At 46.9% G+C, this 25,854-nt stretch overlaps 1 protein-coding gene across 2 annotated transcripts in view; it reads right to left on the reverse strand.

Moving 5' to 3' along the window:
- LAMA5 (laminin subunit alpha 5) overlaps positions 1–25,854 on the reverse strand; it is a 209,382-nt gene that overhangs the window by 36,749 nt on the left and 146,779 nt on the right. For both annotated transcript variants that reach the window (XM_077929358.1, XM_077929357.1), the window contains exons 35-53: positions 25,262–25,466; positions 22,731–22,875; positions 21,368–21,508; positions 19,998–20,159; positions 18,594–18,695; positions 18,411–18,494; positions 17,171–17,401; positions 14,944–15,057; positions 13,092–13,219; positions 12,443–12,523; positions 10,701–10,915; positions 9,618–9,718; positions 9,281–9,461; positions 7,409–7,552; positions 4,678–4,829; positions 4,470–4,580; positions 3,566–3,677; positions 2,012–2,182; positions 500–696 (exon numbers count right to left, since the gene is read on the reverse strand). In XM_077929358.1, coding sequence (XP_077785484.1) covers positions 500–696; positions 2,012–2,182; positions 3,566–3,677; positions 4,470–4,580; positions 4,678–4,829; positions 7,409–7,552; positions 9,281–9,461; positions 9,618–9,718; positions 10,701–10,915; positions 12,443–12,523; positions 13,092–13,219; positions 14,944–15,057; positions 17,171–17,401; positions 18,411–18,494; positions 18,594–18,695; positions 19,998–20,159; positions 21,368–21,508; positions 22,731–22,875; positions 25,262–25,466 — 2,777 coding nt within the window. The remainder of the gene's footprint in view (positions 1–499; positions 697–2,011; positions 2,183–3,565; positions 3,678–4,469; positions 4,581–4,677; positions 4,830–7,408; positions 7,553–9,280; positions 9,462–9,617; positions 9,719–10,700; positions 10,916–12,442; positions 12,524–13,091; positions 13,220–14,943; positions 15,058–17,170; positions 17,402–18,410; positions 18,495–18,593; positions 18,696–19,997; positions 20,160–21,367; positions 21,509–22,730; positions 22,876–25,261; positions 25,467–25,854) is intronic.

Below are 25,854 nucleotides of genomic sequence, written 5' to 3' on the forward strand. Positions count from 1 at the left end.
ATTTTTGGAGTAATAAATTTTCAGAGTCGTTTTTACAGTTACGGTATATCAAAACTTACTGATTTGGTTATACTATTAGAAATACATAGACAGATAATTATGAGATTATGGTGAGGTTTCGTAAGTAAACTGTTTGTATTTGGACAACTTTTCTGCTGTAGTTTATTGGAATCTTTGAAAACCTTTGAAAACTATGTGTTTTCCCCATTTGCTGAAAGAATTCCCAAATCTGCTAGCCCTCTTTTGCAGCCTGAAAATGGAACCTGTGGATGCAGTACAGCATTTTCGGTCCAGTACTGAAAGGCGCATTTGGTTGTCACAGGCTGAGTATGGGCAAAGGACAGGGTCTCCCCTGCAGTGGTTTCCCATTGAGTGGCTTATCAATGAGTCCCTTTCTGCCACCAATGCTAGAATACAGAACCTCCTTGTATGTGGCAGTCCCTCTGAGATTCCCTCTGGCAGAGCGGCTCCCTCAGCACTTCCAGCTCCCTCCTCGTACCTGGGTCTCCTCCAGGTGATTGCGATTTAGGCTGTTGAGGTCCTCCGTCTGACGGGTTTTATTCACAGCTTCGTTCAGAGCATCTCGCAGGTCCATCAGTTCTGAACTGTACTGATCCAACTGGCCGTTGATTTGGTTCAGCAGTTCTTGGTTGGACTCCAACTTGTTGAAGAGCTCGGTTTTCACACGGTCCAGCACTGGCAGGACAAGAGCTCAAAAAAGTTAAAACTGTTCAGTGTCTACTAGTCTTGCACAGGCCACAGCAGAGAAAGAGGGAAGGCACCACGGGTGCTGTTTAAAGTACTGAGCTGTTAAAACAAAAAGAAATTGTGAAGAGCTCCAAACTGAGTGGGTGCAGGGATTGGCGTGCAATGCCACAGACAATTTGGGACTATGAACCTTAACAGGTCATCTCATCACCAAGAATTAGATACACTCTCAGGTGCCATCGTATTAGGAGGCTTGTGTCGGAATCTCTGCTACGACCGAGCTGATAAAGCTCATCTTCCAGAATCGCCCTCCAACATGATTAACAACCTGAGCCTTTGATGAGGCTCCAGGCACATTCCCATTCAGCAGAGAATCAAAGCGGCACGCGGAAGGGATGAGATTTATGGCTACAGCGCTATGCTTTATTCTCTAGCTACGCAGACAGAAAAGAAAAATACACCCTCTCTCTGTGAGAGCAGAGAGCAACTGGAAAACAAAGGAACAGGAAACCAGTAACGTCACATCCGTCTCCTGTCTTCCGCGAGACTTCCAACAGCCTGGAATGTGTGGAATGGAAAACAGAGTCTTGTGACTCCAAAACACTGCACAGTGGCAAACAGAAACTAACAGCCTGTTCCAAGCGATGCCAGAATCGGGTCTTTAGTGTGGCAGCACCTGCCACTTTGGAACTCCCACTGCATGTCAGATTGCCTATCAATTCTCTATTGTCTTTTCAGCACCTGCTAAAGACAACAAGGTGTCTAAATGGAGACCTTTATCCCAGCTGGGACCTGTAGTACAAGCTTCCTCAACCTCGGCCCTCCAGATGTTTTTGGCCTACAACTCCCATGATCCCTAGCTAGCAGGACCAGTGGTCAGGGATGATGGGAATTGTAGTCTCAAAACATCTGGAGGGCCGAGGTTGAAGAAGCCTGCTGTAGTAGATTTAAGGTGATTTTAGGTATGTGATGTGACAAGCAACATATATTAAAAACAGTAAAAGAAGCAGCATATATAAAAACTTAAACACATACACACACACACACGTTTTTAATATATGTTACTTTTTCACACATGCTCTTATTACATTGCAAATCACTCTGGGATGACTCATGGGAAGTGATTCATACTGAAACAATACTTATTATTATTATTATTATTATTATTATTATTATTAACAACAACAACAACAATAATAGTAACAACCAGGAACTCACAAGAGACCTTGGCACTCCCAAAGCCTACACACACAAACACATATACAGAGACACACTCCTTGTTTGCCGTTAATACTATACTCACATTTATGGGCTTCATCGTGTTCCTCATTGGCCGTTGCTCTTTGGAAACTAAAATCCGTGGCCTTCATATGCCTCAGCATTGCATCGACCTCAGCCAACTTCTGCCGGAACTCCTCTGTGGTGGTGGTGCTGGCATTTGTGGCAGCGAAGATTTGCATCTGGCATACAATTTCTAGACAAAAAGCCACACTGGTTCATTTCGTATTTCTAATGAAGCCAATGAGTAAACCTGGTCCTTTTATACACAACCAATGAAAAGCACTTTCATATTATTCAGACCCATTTGTTTCAGGATGCTTTATATGGGTTTATCTTCCCTACCATCGGCTCGCTTTCCTCTGGGTCACTTCCCCTATTCCTGTTCCTTGAGATTGGTTTCAACTGTTTTTAATGTTATGTTTTAAATTGCTGCAACCTGCCATGAGACCTGCTGTTGAAGGGTGGGTAATCACAGAATCAAAGAATTGCAGAGTTGGAAGAGACCACGAGGGTCATCTAGTCCAAACCCCCTCAATGCAGGAATCTTTTTTCCAACATGGAGCTTGAACCCATGACCTTGAGATTAAGAGTCTCATGCTCTACCACTTGATTAAATAATAATAATTTAAATATAATTCTAGCAAAAAGGAAAGTGGCCCTGACATGGCTAGGTGCCATTTAAAGCAGAGGGGACTTGGAATCCTTCAGATTAGCCATATTGATTTGTATGTTTTTGGTGGATTTTTGTCATTATCTTGTTGGGCTGTGTATGTGATAAAGGGGAGCCATACCGGGGCGAAGGCGTCTTCTTCCATTTGTCCCCATGTCAGTTTCAGTTTATTGGTTAATTTTTCTAGTAGGGCTGTTTCCCATACTATTTGGTACCATTGGTCCATGCTTACTCCTGACAGGTCTCTCCAGTGTCTGGTTATGATGTTTCTGGCTGCTGAAAGTAGGTGGGTTATGAGTTCTTTGTGGTGTGGATGGGTATTATTGTCTTGGAAGATGTTTAGTAGGGCCAATTCTGGGGTGATTTCTAATGTTTGCTTAGTTATTTTACATATTTCTCGTATGGCTGTTGTCCAGAATAGTTGGATTTTGGGACACTCCCACCACATGTGGAGGTATGTGCCTGCGGAGATGCACCCTCTCCAGCATTTTGGAGAGGTTCCTGGTCTTATTGGTGCTAGTTTTCTTGGTGTTAGGTAGGTGAGTTTCAGAGTGAGTTCTTTTCTTTTTGTTGATATGGATTTAAAGGGGGGTTTAGACCACATTCTGGGTGGAATCCTTCAGATGTTGCTTATCTACATTTCCCATCATCTCTGACCACTGGCTATGCTGGCAGTGGATGATGGGAGTTGCAGTTCAGCAATGCAGAATGCCACCAGTTCCCAACCACTAATTTAAAGGATATTCAAATCTCAAATGGTATTGAAAGACAGACGGACAGACAGACAGACAGACAGACAGACAGACAGACACACACACACACACACACACACACACACACACACACACACAATGCAAGTGATGTCTTTCCAAATCAGGAATGCTAAAAGCTACAGCCGTGCCTCACCATCAAGTTTGTACCGAATGTTAGTGATATCTAGAACAAGGCTCTCTGCATGCTGGTAGTTCTCTTCTGTGCCATCTGTTACTTGGTTTGCTTTTCTGTGGGTCATTGTTGCCTAAAAGCAGAAACAAAAACAAAAGGCTGGTTTAGAGGAGGTCCAGAAAGACTCAAGGAAGTGGGCAATGTCAACAACACGGGGTGGGGGGCAGGATTGCGGCTTTTGGGACCTTTGGCCAAAAAGCAACCAGCCTTTATTTGCTTGATATGCTTCTCCTCTTCTCAATACTGTATTATTATTTATTGTTGTTGTTTTTAAAGTATTTACAGGCCGCCCTTCTCATAAAACATCAAATTGGTGTTCAGCAAGATAAAAACTTCTTTTTTATATATAGAAACCATTCAAAGCAATACAGAGAAATAATTAAAACAACTGGCTACTCAAGAAAATTTCAAATAACTGCACTGGTCTATGGGCAAAAAAAGCTGTCAAGGGATGCCCAGTTACTGTCAGCATCGCCCTTACTGTGGCTTGTCCATCTGATACAAAATGAAAAGAGGCACTCATGCCAACTGTACAAGCTGTGGTGTTTTCTGAGTGCGAGCGATGCGGTCCTCCTCAAATCCCTGGAAGTATTACTAAACTAATGCTGCACTTCTGGTGCGGTGAAATGAGAAAATAAGAACAAGGCATGCAGAAAAGCAGCACAGAGACCTACTGGGATAACAAAGGGTGATGGAACATAAAGAAAGGAGGAATTCTAGTGAGGACACAGCCAAGGTCCTGTGGACAGAAAGCATTTCATTTCACTTGTGTTCCACAGAACTGCAGGCAGACTTCTGGTAACATATAACCTTTGTAGTACTAGACATGGGAAAATAAAGGGGGGGAAATACAAAAACTTCACACCTTGTGCTGAAGTGCATTCAGATCCTGAATGAAGTCTGTGTTCTCCTCTTCCAGCTCATCGGTCTGCTGCCTGGCCCTGTTTAGGGATCTCTGATAGTCACGGAGATGGTTCTGTAAGGAGGAAAAGAAAAAGAGGATTGAAACTGGAATCCAAAAGCCCTACAGAAAAACTAGGTAAGAGTAATAAGTAGTATAACACTCCACATACAGTGATGGCTTGCATAGAACCATTGATGCTATGCAGACGGGCCCATGCGATGGAGGTGGAGTTGAGGCTCGTCAGCTGATTCCTGAGCGCAGGGAAAGCATTTCCGATCTCCTCGAGATCTTCCAGCAAAAGCAGCACGCAGCTGTCACAAGCTGTTGATGGGAGATGGAAGTTAAATGCACAACTCTTAGATAATGCCTGTAACGAAACTGTAAGGCTATTCTAGATGCGAGTGCCTGGCTAGGGTAGACCTATGTTTCAGCAGTCCCAGATAGAATCAGAATCACAGAATTGTAGAGTTGGAAGGGACCGCAAGAGTCATCTAGTCTAACCCCCTGAGATGCAGGATTCCTGCCCACAGCTGTCCTTGGGTGGGCTTGAACCACCAACCTTCTGATTAACCGTCAGACACAATGACCCACTGTGCCACAGGAAGACAGCCAAGAAAAAAAGGCCACATTATTAGATCATCCAGACTAACAGCCTACATACATATATCTGCCCAATCATTTTTACAACCCACTCGTAAAACTTTAGATTTTCATAAGCAGTTGGTCCCCAAAGTCAGACAAGTATCTACTTTGGTCAACCGAAATAAAATAATTAGAAGATGCAGTTCCCAGCAACATTGTGGTGGGCTCTCCCGCCCCACATGTGGTTTTAGTTCAAGGCACGGCTTGAACTAAACATCATGATGTGATTTTGAGCTGATATATAGCTGCCAATAACCACAGTGCCAAGTTTGCACTGTATCGGATGTTAATAAATTTGTATAAATTTATCTGCTTGCCAAATCAAAGCCACATGTGAATGATATGATAGTAATGGGCCAAAGAAAGATGAATGAGCCATTCTGCTTAGAATGCTAAACACACAAATTTGCAAAAACTGTTCCCCTTAATTTATCCTAAGCATCAGAATGAAACATAAAAACTAAGGAAACCCAGGAGAAAAAGAAGAAAACTTTGAAAAATACAGGTTCAGAGAGATGTCATGGATTGCTGCAAAAAGTCTTCCCATGCCATTGGCTTAGCTGCTGAGCTGTTACAGAAACTTTGCAAATATTCAATAAAAACAGAATCCCGTCAGTACACCAGTCGAGGGACCAGGTGAAGCTGTCGGTGGGGAACGGAACGGCAGTACTATCACAATAATTGTGTGTTTATACATGAGAGAGGTACATTAATAGAGTGCAAGAGAGTGAATGGGGCTTTGCTTGAGAGAGAGTGTGATGGCCTGGGATTCCGAGTCTGAGAGCGATCCGGAGGAATCCCAGCCGGCACAGGTGTCCCCGCCTCCAGGGCCGGCTGAACTGGGGCAAGGCCTAGATGCTGAGGAAACTCAAGAGCAGGCACCAGGTGAAACCATTCTGGCCCCAGAGGTGCTGGAAGACTCAGTGGCTACAGGTGAGCCTCCCCCAGGGCCCAGTAACCCTTCGGCCTCTCCTGAACTGCAGAGGCTTAGGGCAGAGAGGCGAAGGGAACAGGTGTCTCCCAGGAGGAGTGCTCGCCTTAAGGCCAAGAGAGGCGGGGCTTCTGGGGGCCGGGACCGCCCCCGGCCTTAGAAGAAGATAAAGGTCAGGCAGCCCGGTCCCAGGTTGCGGGAGCAACGTCGTTGTGGAGTACCTGCTTACCCAGTCCTTGATCTGCACTCCCAGTGTGCCTGTTCCTCGCCCGGCTTCCTGTTTCTGACTCTCCGGTGTTCCTGTTCCTCGCCTGGATCCCTGCTGCTGCCCTACCAGTGTTCCTGTTCCTCGCCTGGACTCCTGCTTCTGCCCTACCAGTGTTCCTGTTCCTCGCCTGGCTTCCTGCTTCTGCCCTACCATCGTTCCTGTTACCCCGCCCGGCTCCCTGTCTCGGACCTCGCGTCTCATCTAGTGATCGTCTACCCTGCTAGAGACTCTGGACTGATCTTGGGCTACGGTAATAGTACCTTATGCCCCCTGGGACCAGCACAGAGAGAATGAATGGGAAATGGACACACAGGGTATTATAAAAACAAAAAGCAGATCTACAGGCGTTTGTGAGTTGCCACTTGCTTTTATGTAATCTAGCAAGTGATTAAATCTCTAAGGGACTGTGCACTTTATTTATGAAAGAACAATTAAAACAGCTGTGAGGCTACTGCTAGGTGATTTATTAGTAGTAAAAAGAAACCTATTGAGGGTTGACTGCAGGCTAGAAGAATGTGAATACCGTGAATCACTAGAATAACGTGGAGAAAACTGACAAACACCCGGGTTCAAACTAATTTGATTTGGCTAATGCCCCTGGCAGCCTATTTTGAAAAACTAAAACAGCCACATGCAGCATACAAGTCATATCGCTTTCACGAGTGCCCTATAGCTTTGCACTTAGCCAACTACTGTGCATCTTGGCATTTCTCTTGTCCTTTAGTGGTATGCTTTGATCTGACTCATATGAGCTCATACGGAGTGTCCTTGCTTTAAGACAGGCAGGTTGGAATCTATGCCTTTTGGGGTCCCAAGTTATGTCAGCTTTTCCTCCACCCACTCCCCCCCCCAGCCCCAACCCCCCAGACAACCACCACCACCACAAGCAAAAGATCCATGTAGCATTCCTCAATAACCTCCCAATTTCTTTCAAGGAAAAGTTTTGAAATTTCGTAGCATCAGTGCCATCCAGTACAGAGACACTTGCAAGAAGAAGCAGGCTTGCTGAACTGATAATGCCAAGGAACGTGGACAGGGAACTGAGCAGAGAAGACTTGCCTTCGCATCTCATGCTGTCTGGGCCATCCACCACAGGGATTTCGTGCTTCTTAATACAGGTGCTGCACTGCTTCCCCGTCAGGCCGTTGGAGCAGGTGCATTCTCCAGTCCGGGGGTTACAGGAGCCTCCTTTGCACTGACATTCTGGAAAGAGAACAGGAGAAGCCAGAGCAACCTTAAACAAGATGCACTCATAAAGTCACATCCTTCTCTCCCATATTATGCAGAGTGGGATGACTACCACATCCACTCATCGCCATTGGATGAGGATCAAACCCTTCACATAAACATGAACTGAAAAGGCACAGAAGAAGAAGAGTTTGGACTTGATACCCCACCTTTCACTCTCTTAAGGAGTCACAAAGCGGCTTATAATCTCCTTTCCCTTCCTCCCCTACAACAAACACTCTGTGAGGTGAGTGAGGCTGAGGGTCTTCAGAGAAGTGTGACTGGCCCAAGGTCACCCAGCAGCTGCATGTGGAGGAGCGGGGAAGTGAACCTGGTTCACCAGATTACGAGTCCACCGTTCTTAACCACTACACCACGCTGGCTCTCATAATATGAAACCAGAACAAACAGTCCCAATCTCTTTCTCATGCTTAAACCATGCCAAGGGTCTAATCACACAGTAGGGCTTGTTAAGACATTGAGGCTTTTATTCCAAGGGAACTCCTCCTGCATATATGAAAGGAGGAATCCCTAGATCTTGGACCATTCACAAAGTACTGTTTCTGAAGTGAGACTATCCTCCAAACCATGGGAACAAGCCCTGTGCTCAAGTGCCCACTCCTCTATTTGTGAGCTTAATTATTTCCAGGTTTGATGAAACCACAGTTTGCCCACAAAGCAGGATCCAGGGTTGTCTGTGATCCTGGTTTGCATGGAAATGGTAGTATGGTCAAAACCACAGTTTGCTGTGTTCAGTTGCAATGGTAAACTGTGGCTTGAGCAAGCCAAAAAAAAAAAACCATTCATTAAACTATACCCATACATGAAAGGGTGGGGGTGGGAAGATGGCACATAAGCCAGGGCTTGTTTTGCCTGAATGGTGTCTGTGTGCATCTACAGAAAGACTGCTGAAAGCCCTGTACCCTTCATCAGCAACTGGGCCCACCTACACAGCGTCACTTGCAGGATAACTTTACAAATAGTGCCATTTATTGCTGCTGAACCTTTCCCATCAACTAGTTTCCATTTTGGATTTGATTTTGGATTAGGCAAGGGCAACCCTTTATTTTAAAAACTATACCCTTCCCTTTGACCTTAGGGGACAAAAGGCCTAAATGTTAGTGTTATAAGAAAAAATTGCTCCTTTTCCTTTATGGGGTATCCAAGAGCCCGTATAGAGTCCTTAAGTGGGTCCCCTATCAGTAGGAGAAAATAACAGAGGCCAACCAGAGTATACTGAGAAGCAAAGTGGCTAGTAAGCCTGATCTTTATTAAAGGAGAATAAACTGTTGCAACAGGGATGCGGGTGGCGCTGTGGGTTAAACCACAGAGCCTAGGACTTGCCGATCAGAAGGTTGGCGGTTGATACCTGATAATGGTCACTGATTGGTTTACCTCGGCAGCCTGGCCATTCCATTGTGATGGTAAATGCTTTTAGTTCCTGAATCCAGGTCACAGGCTCACCCTGTTCATACACAACGGGAAAGCTTTCCCCATTTTCCTCCCTTACTGCAGAGGAATATTTGAGGTCACTGGGAGAGTCAAAATGGATTCAGGATTGCTCTTCTGTACTATTTCAGACACGTGGATTATATAGTTATGTATGTGTTTGCCTTGTACATTTATGGACATTTATTTTATATTTGAGACTTTGGAATTCTTATAACATTAGTGGATGCTTAACAGTGACTGAAAGAGACTCACTCGAGCAGCCGTTTGTGTTGAGCCCCCAGTAGCCAGGGGAGCACTGCTGGCAACGGGACCCACTCACACCTGGGTTGCAATTACACTGGCCGTTGTGGGCATGGCAATCCGCGCTCACGGCTCCAATATCGCAGTTGCAGCTCTGGCAGCCTGAGCATGTTTCAAAGCCGTAGTGCCCTTCCTAAAGGGGGAGAAAGACCCAGAGTTAAGATTCCAGCTTATAAGAGGCAGGCGAAACCCAGTTCACTTCGCCAGGGCTTGCTCCACTTTTGAGATGACACTTTCTGCCCAACAGGACATGAAACTGATCTTAGACTGAAGGCTCAATTCACTTTACCTGACAGCGGTCACAGTGCTGCCCAGTCACTCCGGGTTTACAGTGACACTTGCCAGTCCTAGAATCACATGATTCCGTTCCACAGGACATACAGCTGCATTCTAAAAGGGGAGGAAGAAAAAATATTTTTAAATGGAGTTTTTTTAAAAAATAAAAAAGTCCACTTGTATTGAAAATACAAAAAACCCCAAATAATTTTATAACAGGGGACACACAGCAGTATAAATATTTATAAATAAAATTATGAACTAGGCGTTTATTTTTCCTTCATAGTTTGCCTTAACTTGAAAGATTCAAGGCAAGCAAAAATGTGTTTCAAATAGGACAGTCACATAATTTAGGGGGCATTTCTATGTTGCAGATTAGTAAAAGGTAAAGGTAAATTGACCCCTGACCATTAGGTCCAGTCATGACCGACTCTGGGGTTGCGGCGCTCAACTCGCTTTATTGGCCAAGGGAGCTGGCATACAGCTTCCGGGTCATGTGGCCAGCATGACTAAGCCGCTTCTGGCAAACCAGAGCAGCGCTCGGAAATGCCGTTTACCTTCCCGCCGGAGCGGTACCTATTTATTTACTTGCACTTTGACGTGTTTTCGAACTGCTAGGTTGGCAGGAGCTGGGACCGAGCAGTGGGAGCTCACCCCGTTGTGGGGATTCGAACCGCCGACCTCCTGATCGGCAAGTCCTAGGCTCTGTGGTTTAACCCACAGCGCCACAAGACTGCATGCTAAAGATCAGGCTTCCTCAGCCTTGGCCCTCTAGATGTTTTGAGACTACAATTCCCATCATCCCTGACCACTGGTCCTGCTGGCTAGGGATCATGGGAGTTGTAGGCCAAAAACATCTGCAGAGGAAGCCTGCTAAAGACAATCTGGCTTCTAGCTACAATGCATCTTATTTCACCCATGGAATGGGGAGCATATTTTGTTTCAATGTAGTTCTGCTGTGGAATGAGATATTAGAAATCAGTACAATTTTCTACGGTTCTGTGTGTGAGAATGCACTTCTGCCTACTCCTTGCTTCCGAAACCCACACAGATACCCAGGAGTACAGCTAGTTACCAGCTCTGGGGGCACACCTACCAGTGCAGTTCTTTGCCAGCACAGCGTCTCCATAAAAACCAGGGGCACACACTTCGCAGCGGGGCCCTGCTGTGTTGTACATGCACCCTGTGCAGAATCCTGTCAACGGGTCACAGTCGCTGAACAGCATGTTGGGGTCGGCGTTCCCACTGCAGTCACAAGGCTGGCAGGAGCTGCCAATCACTAGAGGGTTTCCATAGTAACCCGGAGCACACCTTTGGAAGGAGAAAGGAAGGGCTTAGGGAGCTGCAATCCATGCACTCGCACTGCAGTTGCCTGAGGTCGCTGCTCCTCTGCTCAGTGAAACACTGAACAGGTGGTCGGTAGGCACCGTATTTTTCACTCTATAGGACGCACCCGACCATAGGACGCACCTAGTTTTAGAGGGGGAGAACAAGGGGGAAAAATTCTCTCCCTCTCTGTGCAGCGCCCCTTCAGCGAAGCGGCAGGAGAAATGGAGCCCCTTCTATTTCTCCTCCTGCTTAGCTGAAGTAGCGCTGCGCAGAGAGGGAAAGCTGTGCAGCGCCTCTCCAGCGAAGTGAAGCCAGAAGAGCAAGAGAGATTGGTGTGCACCAATAACTCTTGCTCTCCTGGCCTCAGTGAAAGCAACGTGAAGCCTCCGGAGTGCAGCGGGAGCTCCTGCGGCTTCAGGCAGCTATCCCTGAAGCCTGGAGAGCGAGAGGGGTCGGTGCACACCGACCCCTCTTGCTCTCCAGGCTTCAGCGAAAGCAACGCGAAGCCTCCGGAGGATGGCGGGAGCGCTCCCGCTGCACTTTGTAGGCTTCGCATCGCGTTCGCTGAAGCCATGGAGCCTGCATTCGCACCATAAGACGCACACACATTTCACCTTAATTTTTGGAGGGGGAAAAGTGCGCCTTATAGAGCGAAAAAAATGGTAAGTGGTAGCCCCTTTCCGTCCCTATTTTCCTGTCTCTGCATGCCCCTCTGTCAGGAGCCGGAGTCAAGTGCAGGCCAGCAATAAAAAAACGAAGTGTCAGTGAGGTTAACGCTTTATTCAAAGAAGCCAAAACAGTGCAGGCCTAGTGATCCTACCAAGTCTTCCCAGCAAGTCTTGCTCCAATGAGGCAGTTGCAAAGACTGAAGGTCCCCGCCTTCCCGACACTTTCTAAGGCAGGCACCCCCAAACTTGGCCCCCCAGCTGTTTTGGGACAACAGTTCCCATCGTCCCTGACCGCTGGTCCTGTCAGCTAGGGATGATGGGAGTTGTAGTCCCAAAACAGCTGGAGAGCCAAGTTTGGGGATGCCTGCTCTAAGGCTCCTCCTCTCCAAGGTCTGTCCCAAGCAGTTGCAAACTGCATCTGTGCACACCCAATCTCTGCTCTTTTCATTTCTCTGTGGGTTCTGGGAGACTGAGGGGGGTGGGAGCTGGTTGCAGCAGGAGGGGGAGACTCTATGGATTCTTCAACGACCTGTCTCAACTCAGCCTCTTGGCCAATCTCCTCTCCAGCTTCAGCCTCGGAATCTGAATTGCTCTCTGTCGCAGCCTGTTCCAGCTCACCAAACTCTGTTACCTTTTCTGATTCAGGCACCTCCTCTTGCTAGTCTGCTCCTTCTTCTCCCTCTGACCACTCATTGTTGCCGCCCCACCACCAGTCCCCTGGCTCTGAGCCTTCTTCTCCTGGGGGTTCCCCACTCCTTTGCACCTAGCCAGTCCATGACACCCTCAGGATCTGGATTACATCATTCCAGGCAACCCGAGCCAAGAGATCCATGCTATTTACCGTTCACATGAGACTCCCGCATAGCCAGGCTTGCACAGACACTGCGTAGCCGAGCCTCTGTGGACACATCCAATGGCGAAGCTGAGGTGGAAAAGGAGGAGAGAGAAGCTGTCAACATTTCCTAAGAGCGAGACAGACAAGATGTAGTAACACTTGGTCACTGAAAAGCTTTTACAAAAAACAAATGAGATCTGAAAGGGCACATGAGGCCAAGGCTCTGCAAGAAACAAGGATCCTCATAAAGCCACATTCAAAAAGGATTCAGAAAAGGAACAGGAAACAATACTCCTTAGTTCAAGAGGCCGAGGGTAGGCAGGGAAATTGCTTGCCTGAATGCAGCTGCAAATCAAATTCTGGTTAGTTTAAAAGCCCAGCTCAGAGTCTGACAGCGGCTTCTTTTGAAACGGACCAGAGCTTGTTTTAAAGCAAGTTCCCAAGTAATGTGAGGCAAAGATCCAGTGCAACTGAACCTAATTTCGGCAGTTCTCTTCCCAGCTGTACAGGAGGAGGCATGGAGATAGGGGAGCGTCACTTAGCTTGGCCTCAACCGAGGCTTGTCTGTGTACTTTTAAACCGCGGTTTATTTAGCAGCGCGTTCAAACACGAGGCAGAAAAACCAAGAGTGGAAAGTTTTGCAAGAGAGACTCACTTGTTAGACCCAACCGAAAGAGGGCAGGGACACCCTATGCACCGCAGAGGCCCATCAAGTGAAGAGTTCCCCACAAAACCATCTTTGCAGCTTTCGCAGTGATCTCCCTCCGTGTTGTGCTGGCAGTTCTGCACAGAGAAGAAATGAAACTCGAATGACATATTCCACAAGTTAGCTTTTGTCCTCCTGGCTTCCTTGAGCAAATCTGGCTGTGCCTTTGCAGTTTACGTAGATGGTCTGCCGACGGAACGTCTCGCATCAGGCAGACTTGTTTTTCTGACAGACCGACAGATGCCAACCATTTAGAGCAGGGGTGAGGAACCCCTGGACCACAGGCCGAATTTGGCACATTTGGCCTCCCACTGCTTGGCCATTATCTCTCCCTGCTGGGCCAAAAAGGTGCCCCACCCCTGATGAAGAGCAGGGGGAGATGACTTATAACCTAAGTTAACTGAATGGCAACACAGAGGGCTAAATGTAAAGGTAAAGGGACCCCTGACCATTAGGTCCAGTTGTGGCCGACTCTGGGGTTGCGGCGCTCATCTCACTTTATTGGCCGAGGGAACCGGCGTACCACTGACGGGTCATGTGGCCAGCCGCTTCTGGACTAAGCCGCTTCTGGCGAACCAGAGCAGCGCACAGAAACACCGTTTACCTTCCCGCCGGAGCGGTACCTATTTATCTACTTGCACTTTGACGTGCTTTCGAACTGCTAGGTTGGCAGGAGCAGGGACCGAGTAACGGGAGCTCACCCCGTCGTGGGGATTCGAACCGCCGACCTTCTGATCAGCAAGTCCTAGGCTCTGTGATTTAACCCACAGCACCACTTGCGTCCCAGTAACACAGAGGGCTACTGTACCTCAAAAAAAGCCAAGAAGCTCCTAGCCACTCATCCCACATATAGCAGGACTTTAGCCATGAATATGGCCAGGCATGTTCTCCCTAAAGAGGGTCATGCTTGAAACAGAAGCCTCGATGGCTTAATAGCTTTCTAAATATTGCCCATGTTCTACTGGCTTTTCCTTTCCTCGCTGTGCTTTGCTCACAGCCTTGATCTGGTGTGCAGATTCTTTGCAGCCATTGCCGTGAGAAGCAGAATTTTGTACTAGAAACTCGGTTCAACATCTTGAGAATTTCCCTTCTTCATTCTCTCTTTTTCCTTCTTAAAAAGGTAAAGGTAAAGGACCCCTGACATTTAAGTCCAGTTGCGAACGACTCTGGGGTTGCGGCGCTCATCTCGCTTTACTGGCCGAGGGAGCCGGCGTTTGTCCACAGACAGTTTTTCCGGGTTATGTGGCCAGCAAGACTAAGCCACTTCTGGTGAAGCCAGATCAGTGCACGGAAACGCCGTTTACTTTCCCGCCGTAGTGGTACCTATTTATCTACTTGCACTGCATGCTTTCAAACTGCTAGGTTGGCAGGAGCTGGGCCAGATCAGTGCACGGAAACGCCGTTTACCTTCCCGCCGTAGTGGTACCTATTTATCTACTTGCACTGCATGCTTTCAAACTGCTAGGTTAGCTGGAGCTGGGACGGAGCAACGGGAGCTCACCCCGTCACGGAGCCTCGAACTGCCAACCTTCTGATGGGCAAGTCCAAGTGGCACAATGGTTTAAACCACAGCACCACCCGTACCCCCTTTTCCTTCTCACCCCTCTATATTACTAACTCTTTTGGCAAAACCCAGCCCCCTGTCTTCAAATAGCCTACTTTCTAGTGGAGGAAGAGCACCACTGCATGGTCAAAATTAGAGACAATGCTCGCCCCTGACATAAGCAAATCCAGGATATATTAAATTACCCAAAGAGAAATATTTTTGGTAAATTGACAAGCATTCTTTTCCCCCACTTACAATGCATATTCCAGATCCCGGAAGACACTGGTCCGAATGACCGTTGCAATTACACGGGACACATTTTCCCAGGAAGAGGCCTTTGGTGTCCCTGTAATAGCCCGGAGCACATTCCTAATTGCAAAAGAGATAATGTGTGTTAAACCTACATCAAATATTTGTATCAAGGATGCTGAAGGGTCATTTAGAATTCTCCTCTGAATTACTTAGCTCAATGCCTATCTAAAATCTTTCAAAACAGTCCCCCCCCCCCCCCCCCTGTCTGGCTTGTTGCATCATTTTTCTCAGGATGTTAACAAACTGTGCTTGACACTCTTCCTTTAGTGCACCACTGAAAAGCTTTAGAACAGGGGTTGGCAAACTTTTTCAGCAGGGGGATGGTCCACTGTACCTCAGACCTTGTGGGGGACCGGACTATTTTTTTTGGGGGGGGGGATGAATGAATTCCTATGCCCCACAATTAACCTAGAGATGCATTTTAAATAAAAGGACACATTCTACTCATGTAAAAACACGCTGATTCCCAGACCGTCCGCGGGCCAGATTGAGAAGGCGATTGGGCTGGATCTGGCCCCCGGGCCTTAGTTTGCCTACCCATGATTTAGAAAGCTTTGCTAGGATAAGTAATGCTAATTAATGCATTTTCTGTTAAATGCAAACTATGCTGCATGTGCTCAGGTGCACTATACACTGCTACCTGTGCAAGAGAAAGCAGCTGTCAGTGGTATTGAGCATAGCTGTCAACATTTCCCTTTTTCGGAGGGAAATTCCCTTATTCTGAATAGGATTCCTTGCAAGAAAAGGGAAAAGTTGACAGCTATGGTATTGAGGCTGCAATCCTGTGCACACTTGAGCACAAGAAAGGGCTGCTTTCTGGTAAACATACAGAGGATTGGACTCTCATTGCCTGCATATTCAACATGGATGCAATTGTACAATGGATGCTGTACAAGTTCCCCATTTTGAAATGCACCAAGAGGATTCAAATTCAGAGGAAAGGCTCTTATATGGAGAAAACCAGCTTATTTGCACAGGTTGGCTGGCAATAGTGCAGCGTGAGCTTGTGTTAAGATGTGGTGTCAAGCCAAGACAACAGTAATGTGAGCCCTAGAATCTAACACAGATTGCTTTCCCTTAGGCTGACCATGCCTAGCGAACACAACCTGGGAACTTCAACCATCTTCTTTCAGGACCTGGGTCCGCAACTACTGTCCTTATATCTGCCTTCCCTAGAACCACGCACATCGCTCATGTGCCCAGGCATATAGGTCTGGAAACCCTTTAACCCTCTTTACATTTATTTTAATTGCACCCATGGGATCTCCCTGTGTAAGAGCAAGGAGGCCCTTCCCACACAATTCATAGCAAAGTGAACAGAGCCACAATGTAAGAACAGAATCAGAGAATCGTAGAGTTGGAAGGGACACCAAGGGCCATCTAGTCCAACCCCCTGCAATGCAGGAATCTCAACAAAAACATCCATAACAGATGGCCATGCTTAACCAAACCAATGGCACACCTAGAGCAGCATCCAGCATCTTACGGGGCTGGCCTGGTGCCTCCGGGAAGCTGACACTCTGTGCCTGAAAGCTAAAGTTCAGTAGCACACTGTTTCTGAATCCGGAGGTTTTAATATGCAAGCCCTTGTCCTATATACTGTATTTTTCGCTCTATAAGATGCAGTTTCCCCCCTCCAAAAATTAAGGGGAAATGTTGTGTGCGTCTTATGGAGCGAATGCAGGCGCCATGGCTTCAGCGAAAGCAACGCGAAGCCTCCGGAGCGCAGAGGGAGCTCCCACTGCACTCAGGAGGCTTTGTGTTGTTTTCGCTGAAGCCAGGAGAGCAAGAGGGATCGGTGCACACCGATCCCTCTTGCTCTCCTCGCTTCGCTGGAGAGGTGCTGCGCAGCTTTCCCTCTCTGCGCAGCGCCCCTTCAGCGAAGCGGGAGGAGAAATGGAAAGGGCTCCGTTTCTCCTGTCGCTTCGCTGAAGAAGCACTGCGCAGAGAGGAAGAGAATTTTTTTCTTGTTCTCCTCCTCTAAAACTAGGTGCGTCTTGTGGTCTGGTGCGTCCTATAGAGCGAAAAATATGCTACATGGAAGCATTATGAAGTGCCCACGATCTGCTTACCTGCTAAAGGAATGCCATTTGAAAGGGGCGACCCCTAACTCTATGAGCAAGAGTTCTGAGTGCTCTGCGTGAAAAGTGGTGTGAGTGTTTCCACCTACCTGGCAAGAGTCTCCTCTATAATTGGCTGGGCACATGCAGAGCTCGACATTGCTGGCTTGGAGGCCCCCGCCAGTCTCGGTTGCTCTCTCCAGCGTCACCCGATGCAGGGATACAGAAGATGAGATCTGGGAGAAGAGAGCCCGAATCTGCAGCTGCTCCAGTTTCGCCAGCACCATCATCAGCTCTTCCCTGGAGACAGGGTTGTGAGTCTCGCTGTGTCTGAAGTTATCCTATGGGAGAAGAACGAGTCACAAGGCAACATCAGCAGGACTCATGCCTCCCTTAACTGACTGCATGAAGGAAAAAAATCCCACCAAAAACTTCAGTTACAAGGCATGTTCTTAGCAGGCACCCAAACCACAAAATGCAACTGAAGACCCAAAATAGAAAAATGATTACCTTTTGTCTGAATAGTTACATTTTGCACTGCTTTGCCATCTGCAAATACTTTTGCTTTTTTTCTTAGAGAAGGTCAACAAGCTTATTATCCATCCGAGCAATCAAAATTAAAATAGGTAACTGCGTGGCAATTACTTCACAGAGCACCTTTCTCATTAGACCCACACATCGCATGTGAAAAATAGTTTTTTTACAAGCCCATACCAAAACAATCGTCCCCATTCCTGCAGTTGTGGAATTTATTCAAGTTATAAACACTTAAACACTTCTAGATTCTAAGGCAGATGACACAACATTGAATCCCCAAAAGACACGCTGGACAGAGTCGCCATCACTCTGCAGTGACCAGAGCTCTATAATTATTATTATTATTATTATTATTATTATTATTATTATTATTATTATTACAGTGGTACCTCGCAAGACGAATGCCTCGCAAGACAAAAAACTCGCTAGACGAAGGGGTTTTTTGTTTTTTGAGCTGCTTCGCAAGACGATTTTCCCTATGGGCTTGCTTTGCAAGACGGAAACGTCTTGCAAGTTTGTTTCCTTTTTCTTAACACCGTTAATACAGTTGCGACTTGACTTCGAGGAGCAACTCATAGAACGCGGTGTGGTAGCCTTTTTTGAGGTTTTTGAAGACTTTGGTGATTTTTGAAGCTTTTCCAAAACTTTCCCGACACCGTGCTTCGCAAGACGAAAAAAATCGCAAGACGACAAAACTCGTGGAACGAATTAATTTCGTCTTGCGAGGCACCACTGTGTTGTTGTTGTTGTTGTTATTCTATGAGACTCTCCCTCTCGCTCCAACACCTGCAAAACTCCTGCATCTGAACTGACCTCCAAAAGCTGGAGCTGCCCTTCATAGACGTCCCCAGGGACAGGGTAGTTGCTCTCAAGAAACATAATGCTCATTTGGTTTCCCTAGGAAAGGAAGAAACAAAGAGACATAAATCATCAAATAGAAGCATTTGCTGATGGAGTGTCGTTTGGTCCAAGGAGAAAGAGCAACTTGAGCCATACCTTGAGAATAACATCAGGCCGGGACTCGATCGGTATGAACACGTCACCCCTTTGGGTGTCTGAGTGCAGCTCGTAGCGCAAATACCCGCCATAGGAGGAAACCTGCAATTGGACGCAAATCACAAAATGGTGCTACATTAATTAGATTTTTTAAAAATACCCCTCCTCCAACTCCAAAATTCCAGACTCCAAGCTAAAGTTAATTTGAGCTTAAAATTATCTTTGTGCAAATTTGCTTATTTGGAGTACTTAAAATGTATTAGTTTGAATTTGACATTTGATTCTCCCACCCCACCCCCTTCTCGGTGTTTAAACGACTAGAGGGTGAAGGGAATACAACTCAGTGCTATAAGGGAGTGACAGGTAGCTGGGCAGATTTCCACTAACTATATTCAAAATTCTCCTTCACTGCCTTGTTGTGGCGAAGGGGTTTGAATAACTCAGAGAAGCTATGAGCTTTGCCATGCAGGGCCACCCAAGATGGACAGGTCAAAGTGGCTAAACGTGATCCACCTGGAGGAGAAACCAGCAAGCCACTCCAGTATCCCTGCCAAGAAAACTCCATGGACAAAGTCAACAGGCATATAAAAGTTATGATGCTGGAAGATAGAAAAGTTATGACGCTAGTGACCTTCTTTCTCTCCTTCAAAAACAGGTGGTTTTGTTGTTGTTGTTGCTCTATTGTTGGCTATCTCTTTTTTGCTTTGAATGTAACTGCCTAAAGTCTTTCTTCTAATAAACAGTGGATGGTGAGGACAGCAACCCATTGTTCTGAACAACTGGGTGGCAACTGTTTGGGCGGGGTGGGGAGAAGAGCTCTTTTTTTTAAAAAAAAATGAAACCTTTCATAATATGATTAGTCTTCCAGATTCACATTCATTCAAGTTGAAAACTCCTAAATATAAAATTCCATGATAATCAACAGAAATGCAACAATGCTCTGAAATACGGCTCCTTATGTTCCTCAATATTTAACATTTTCTAGTCTCTCAGGGGTGTCTAGAACTTGACTGGAGTTTCCCAACATTTGTCAACATATGGTACAAATGAGCAGCTAAAATGTATGGTACACAAGAGCCCAAAATCTGCCTGAGACATCAGAATTTGGCCTCTGACTAATAAATGGAATGAATTAGGAGATGAAGTATAAAAGAAACAAAAGAAACTGCAAAAAGGGGAGAAGTCAAAATATACATTTTTTTATCGTGGAGTTATGTGGTTTGTTATGTCTTTAAAAAAAACCCTGTGTAATTGAAAAGTAAAAATTAATAAGTAAGTAAGGAATATGGCACACACACAAAAAGAATATGGCCTCTGAACATTAGCATAATTAAAAAATAAATACCCAGCACATTCAAAAAGGACCAGAGGAGACTGCCTCCAGCCAGCGTTGGTGTCACTCACCTGGTCTCCAAGGTAGGAGCTGGGAGCATGCCAGTGAAGCTCCTGGAAGGCCTCTGGGAAATTCCGGAGATCAGCACGAACCATCTCATTTTCCAAGCTGACCAAGGTGGGGACTTCCTGGCGGTCTCCGCTGAGCAAACTCCACCCACTCATGTCCATAAACTAAAGGTAAAGAAAAGTATCTGAAATGCTTTTCCCAGTAATGATGTATGGAAGTGAGAGCTGGACCATAAAGAAGGCTGATTGCCAAAGAATTGATGCTTTTGAATTATGGTGCTGGAGGAGACTCTTGAGAGTCCCATGGACTGCAAGAAGATCAAACCTATCCATTCTTAAGGAAATCAGCCCTGAGTGCTCACTGGAAGGACAGATCCTGAAACTGAGGCTCCAATACTTTGGCCACCTCATGAGAAGAGAAGACGCCCTGGAAAAGACCCTGATGTTGGGAAGGAGAAGGGGACGGCAGAGGACGAGATGGTTGGACAGTGTTCTCGAAGCGACCAGCATGAGTTTGATGAAACTGCAGGAGGCAGTGGAAGACAGGAGTGCCTGGCGTGCTCTGGTCCATGGGGTCACGAAGAGTCGGACATGACTAAACGACTAAACAACAACATCATCAGAAAATGCAGGCCTGCAAGCTTGCCCATATACTTTAAACACTTAAAAAAAAATCAGACTAAATTGTGCACTTGCAGCTGGTCTCTGCAATGTTGTCAAGCAATGTTACTGCTGCGACCAACAATTTATCTGAAATAGGATGGCATTATGTTTCTCAGAATGCATAACAGGTTGGCAATGAAGAGCTAGAAGAGGATTCTTTTATCATCTTCTTTTAGCATTCTTCCGGGTTGCGCTCCACAGTGACCCGGAAGTAATAGAGTGCATTACTTCCGGGTTTCGCCACTCGCGCATGCGCAGACGGTCAAAATGATGTCACATGCATGCGCGGAAGTGGCAAAATGCGACCTGCGCACATGCAGACGCACTGTAATGTCTTACGTTCTGTTCAGGATGCGAACGGGGCTCCGGAACGGATCTAGTTCGCATCCTGAGGTACCACTGTATTGGAAATGAGAGAGAGAGGGAGAGAGAGAGAGAGAGCGAGAGAGAGAGCGAGAGAGAGAGAGAGCTGTCACCCTAATGTCCTGCTTCTGGACTTCCGAAAGGTAGCTTGACTGGCCACTGTTGGAAACAGGATGTTGGACTAGACAGAACTTTGACCCGGCCCAGCAGAGTTCTTCATATGTTCTTATAACTTGGTATCAAACTCTGCCCCTTCAGGTCACTGCTGGTGCTGAGGTGCCATCCCAGTACCTTCCTCAGCATCAGCTACAGGTGCCACCCTCCAAAGTCTCAGTCCACATATTCACCTCTACACGGTACTTCTCAGCGCTCTGACAGCGATCTGTCGCCCCAAAGCAGAAGCACCTGGTGCAGCCTTTTGGGTTGCTGGCATCCAGAGAGAACGTCCCCAGGTGGCACTGGTCACACCTTGCACCTTCCACATTCTCCTGTAAAGGTTCAAAACAAATAAAACAAGACGTGTTCACATTTGGCCAAGATGGAGAAAAGCAGGAAACAGAAGAGGGGGTTCTTCTATCCGAGGAAAACAAAATCACTGTTCATGATGAGACACAGCCACAGGCATACAGGAGAAAGCGGCAGTCTTCTGCAGTGCCGTCGTTCACCTGACTGCAAAATCTCCATATAGAAAAGAAAATGCAACCCTTTTCAAAACCGGCTGGCCCAGTGCTGCGCTGCCACCCTCACAAGTGAGAGTTAACGCCGCTTACCAAGATGGTGCAGGAGTATAGCAGTGGTGGCAAAGTCAGGGCTGCACAGGCTCATCAATGGGAGCACAGGATTGACTCTACTGGTGCAACCACACTGCCCCAACCTTGCCTGCTTCCCCAGACCCCCCCCCCCCCAGTGACACTGCTGCCAGGAGGGCAGCACTGCAACACCATCCTGGACTTTTCGATCACATGTGGATGTAATTAGGGCATGCCCACGACAAAAAGAGGGGCTACGTTGTTTTGTGTATCAGTCACCATCACTCTATACAGTCCTAAAATGCTTCTTGCATGCTTTTTAAGGGCTTGCCTGCCCTACAAACAGCTTGCATGGGGCTGGTTGGGAAGGCTTTCCACAAACTTGGTTTCTGACTGCCAACTCCTAACTAAACTGTAAGTTTGCCCCATGGCATGTGTGTGGCCGGGGAGTGGAGGGAACCGGAGGTGTGTTTTTCCACTGTCGCCCTCAAGCATAGGTGGGTGTGAGTTTGCCTGTTTGCAAAGTAGCCCTGCAGATTTGTTCTAAAAAGGAAGTGCCTTAGGCATACAATTTTCATCCCACTGTGATATAAATCAAACCTCCAGGAGACTCCAGGCGAAATCACATTCTGTGACGGAGCATGGTGCCTCAATAGCATTGTTCTTCCCACTCACTGCTTTCCAGCACTGCTTGTTCCAGTGAAGTTGTGCTGGTTGGCACCCATTCATTCACACAAGCCAGTAAGATACAATCCCTGCACTTGATGCAAAGCCCCGTCGTTTGTAAGGGAACAGCTAAGTGGTGGCAGACAAGGCATGATTAACCTTGCTGAGAATCTCATTCTGGGAATTGAAAGCACCAATAGGTTGCCTCTTGCATTTTGATGCCAGCCCCTTCAGCAGCTTTTTACCCAAAAGCCCACTTCCAAGAGGCAAGCAAACACCAGAATACCAGACTTACCTTGCAGTGGCACTGCCCAGTGACTGGATCACACACACTTGCTTTTGTCCCTGCTTGGTGGCAGTTGCATCTCCTGCAGTTTGGGTAGCCATAGTAGCCTGGAGCGCAGAGATCACACTGACGTCCTACTATGTTGGGTTTGCATCTGGAAAGGACAAGTTTCATATTCGTTTGCTTTCCTTCCAGCTTCTAACTCAGGATGAAGCAACTGAGCCTTTATAAGCCCTGTGGATATGGGACTTTGAACCAGTTGAGTCAGTTCAGCCTTCTCTAACCTGCTGCCCCTTTCAAAGGTTTGGGGGACCACCTCCCATCATCCCCAGCCAGGATGGCCAAAAAAAAAGGGCCAGGATGATGGGGGGGGGGGTTGAGCCCAACATCTGGAGGACACAAAATTGGGGAAGGATCAAGTGACTCATAGAATCATAGAATCGAATCATAGAATCATAGAGTTGGAAGAGACCACAAGGGCCATCGAGTCCAACCCCCTGCCAAGCAGGAAACACCATCAGAGCACTCCTGACATATGGTTGTCAAGCCTCTGCTTAAAGACCTCCAAAGAAGGAGACTCCACCACACTCCTTGGCAGCAAATTCCACTGTCGAACAGCTCTTACTGTCAGGAAGTTCTTCCTAATGTTTAGGTGGAATCTTCTTTCTTGTAGTTTGGATCCATTGCTCCGTGTCCGCTTCTCTGGAGCAGCAGAAAACAACCTTTCTCCCTCCTCTATATGACCTCCTTTTATATATTTGAACATGGCTATCATATCACCCCTTAACCTCCTCTTCTCCAGGCTAAACATGCCCAGCTCCCTTAGCCGTTCCTCATAAGGCAATGTTTCCAGGCCTTTGACCATTTTGGTTGCCCTCCTCTGGACATGTTCCAGTTTGTCAGTGTCCTTCTTGAACTGTGGTGCCCAGAAATGGACACAGTACTCCAGGTGAGGTCTTACCAGAGCAGAATACAGTGCCACTATTACTTCCCTTGATCTAGATGCTATACTCCTATTGATGCAGCCCAGAATTGCATTGGCTTTTTTAGCTGCCGCGTCACACTGTTGGCTCATGTCAAGTTTGTGGTCAACCAAGACTCCTAGATCCTTTTCACATGTACTGCTCTCAAGCCAGGTGTCCCCCATCTTGTATTTGTGCCTCTCATTTTTTTTGCCCAAGTGCAATACTTTACTCAAGTGATTCAAAGCCCTGTTTTTTGCAAGGCTTACAAATCTCCTGTGCTGCATCTCTCAATTATATATCATAGCAATGACTGTGACACCTCTAGGGACAGACAAGACAAATGAGGCTTCTGGCGCTCAAGAGCCCTATCTCTTGACTCCTGCACTTTGAAACAAACAGCAGCATACACAGGAAAACACAAGAACAGCTTTGCAGGATCAGATTGAGGCTCCGTCTAAATCAGCATTTTGTTTTGAATAAAGGTCAACCAGATGCTTCTGGGAAGCCCATAAGCAGGATACGAAGGCAAGCTGTTTACTGTTTGTCCCCAGCATCTGGTACACTCTCTCTGAAGGTGCAAGTTCTATTTAGCTACTATGGCTAGCAGTACCCTTCCTAGAATAGAACAAGGAAGGATTCAAAGCCTTCACACTCGGAAGGGGAACTTTTTCTCTTTGACTCCTGCCCTGTGCATCATACTAGTGCTACATTTAAGGTGAAATTTACAAAATTTCATAAAGATCCAGAATGAGTTTTGTTGTTTTTGATCCTAAAATATTTATTTTCTTTTTATTTGCCCTTCCAGCATAGCCAGGCAGCATCCTAGTGAAGTTCTGCTAACTGAGCTAATGTAATGAATCTCCAGCAAGCAAAGGCTTGTTTTGCCCCCCCCCCCAAAAAGGACAACAGTGTTCCTGAATTCAGAAAATAGAGGAAATAAATGCTGCAGCCAATATACAATGAGTGGCTGCTGTTTTGGGACACAAAGGACTGTGCTGAATGCAGAGATGACTCAGGGCTTTTTAGACAGATCAAAGGGATAATCAAGTAGACAAATCAACCAACCTTTCCAAAATGAAATGCTAGAAATACACTCGAGGTCTGACTAGTATGGGGCTCAGAGATATCAGAAAACAACAACAACTTTGTTATTTATTCGCTGCCCATCTGAATGGGTTGCCCGAGCCACTCTTGGCAGCTTCCAGCAAAATATAAAACACCATGAAACGTAAGCACTCAAGGAAGATAGAGGACCACAGGCAATGTCCCCCAATGTGTTGGGGAGACAGAAAGCCACAAAGGTAGTGTAGCCAAACACCCCCCCCCCAATGATATACAAGCACAAGTCCTGTTGAGACCCTGGCGGGGAGAAAGAGGCTACCAAAATGTGGCCTTGCTCAGAGTTCACATTCTCACACAGCTCGACTTTGGGGACTGGCCAAAACCAGAATTGGCCGAAAGCATCAACTGTCCAGACGAGTTTCATTTATAACGCGAAGCAGCGCAGAAAGATATTCAGATGCCACTGCAGCTGGCGCCCAATTATGCATGGAAGTAGCATCCATAATTACCCACCTGCACTGTCCACTGTCTATGTTACATCCTGGCTCTGCCAGATCTTGGGTCCCGGGACTAGAACAATTGCAGTCCTCACAGCCAACCAGTGGGTGACAGCCAAAGGTCTGGGGCTCGCAGACGATACACTCTGGTTTGATGGTGCGTGGTGGACAGATACACTGCCCTGTCAGTTCGTCACACAGGCGACTTCCACAGTTGCAGGCTGCAAGTGAAAGCAGGCAGGTGCATATCACAACACACACACCCCACATATTAAGCCCAGAATAACTATCTGTCTAGTGCAGTGTTTCCCAACCTTTTTTGGGCAAAGGCACACTTGATTGATGAAAAAAATCTCGAGGCACACCACCATTACAGCCCCGTGATGTCAGCGCGCAGCGTCACGCCGGGAGGGACGCACGAAAGTGTAAGTTTCAATTTTTTCCCTCCCCCTTGCCGGGGAACCTCCAAGCTTTGGGGGTGGGGGGGGAGGAGGCAGCAAAGCGAGGGACTGAGGGACTCCTCCAACTCCTCCTCCTGCTTGTCCACGGCTGGGTAGAGCTGCTTGAGGCGCCGCTTGAGCTCCTTCTCCTGCTCGTTCAGGGCCGGGT

The sequence above is a fragment of the Podarcis muralis genome, chromosome 5, assembly GCF_964188315.1.
Source record: "Podarcis muralis chromosome 5, rPodMur119.hap1.1, whole genome shotgun sequence".
Taxonomy (NCBI): domain Eukaryota; kingdom Metazoa; phylum Chordata; class Lepidosauria; order Squamata; family Lacertidae; genus Podarcis; species Podarcis muralis.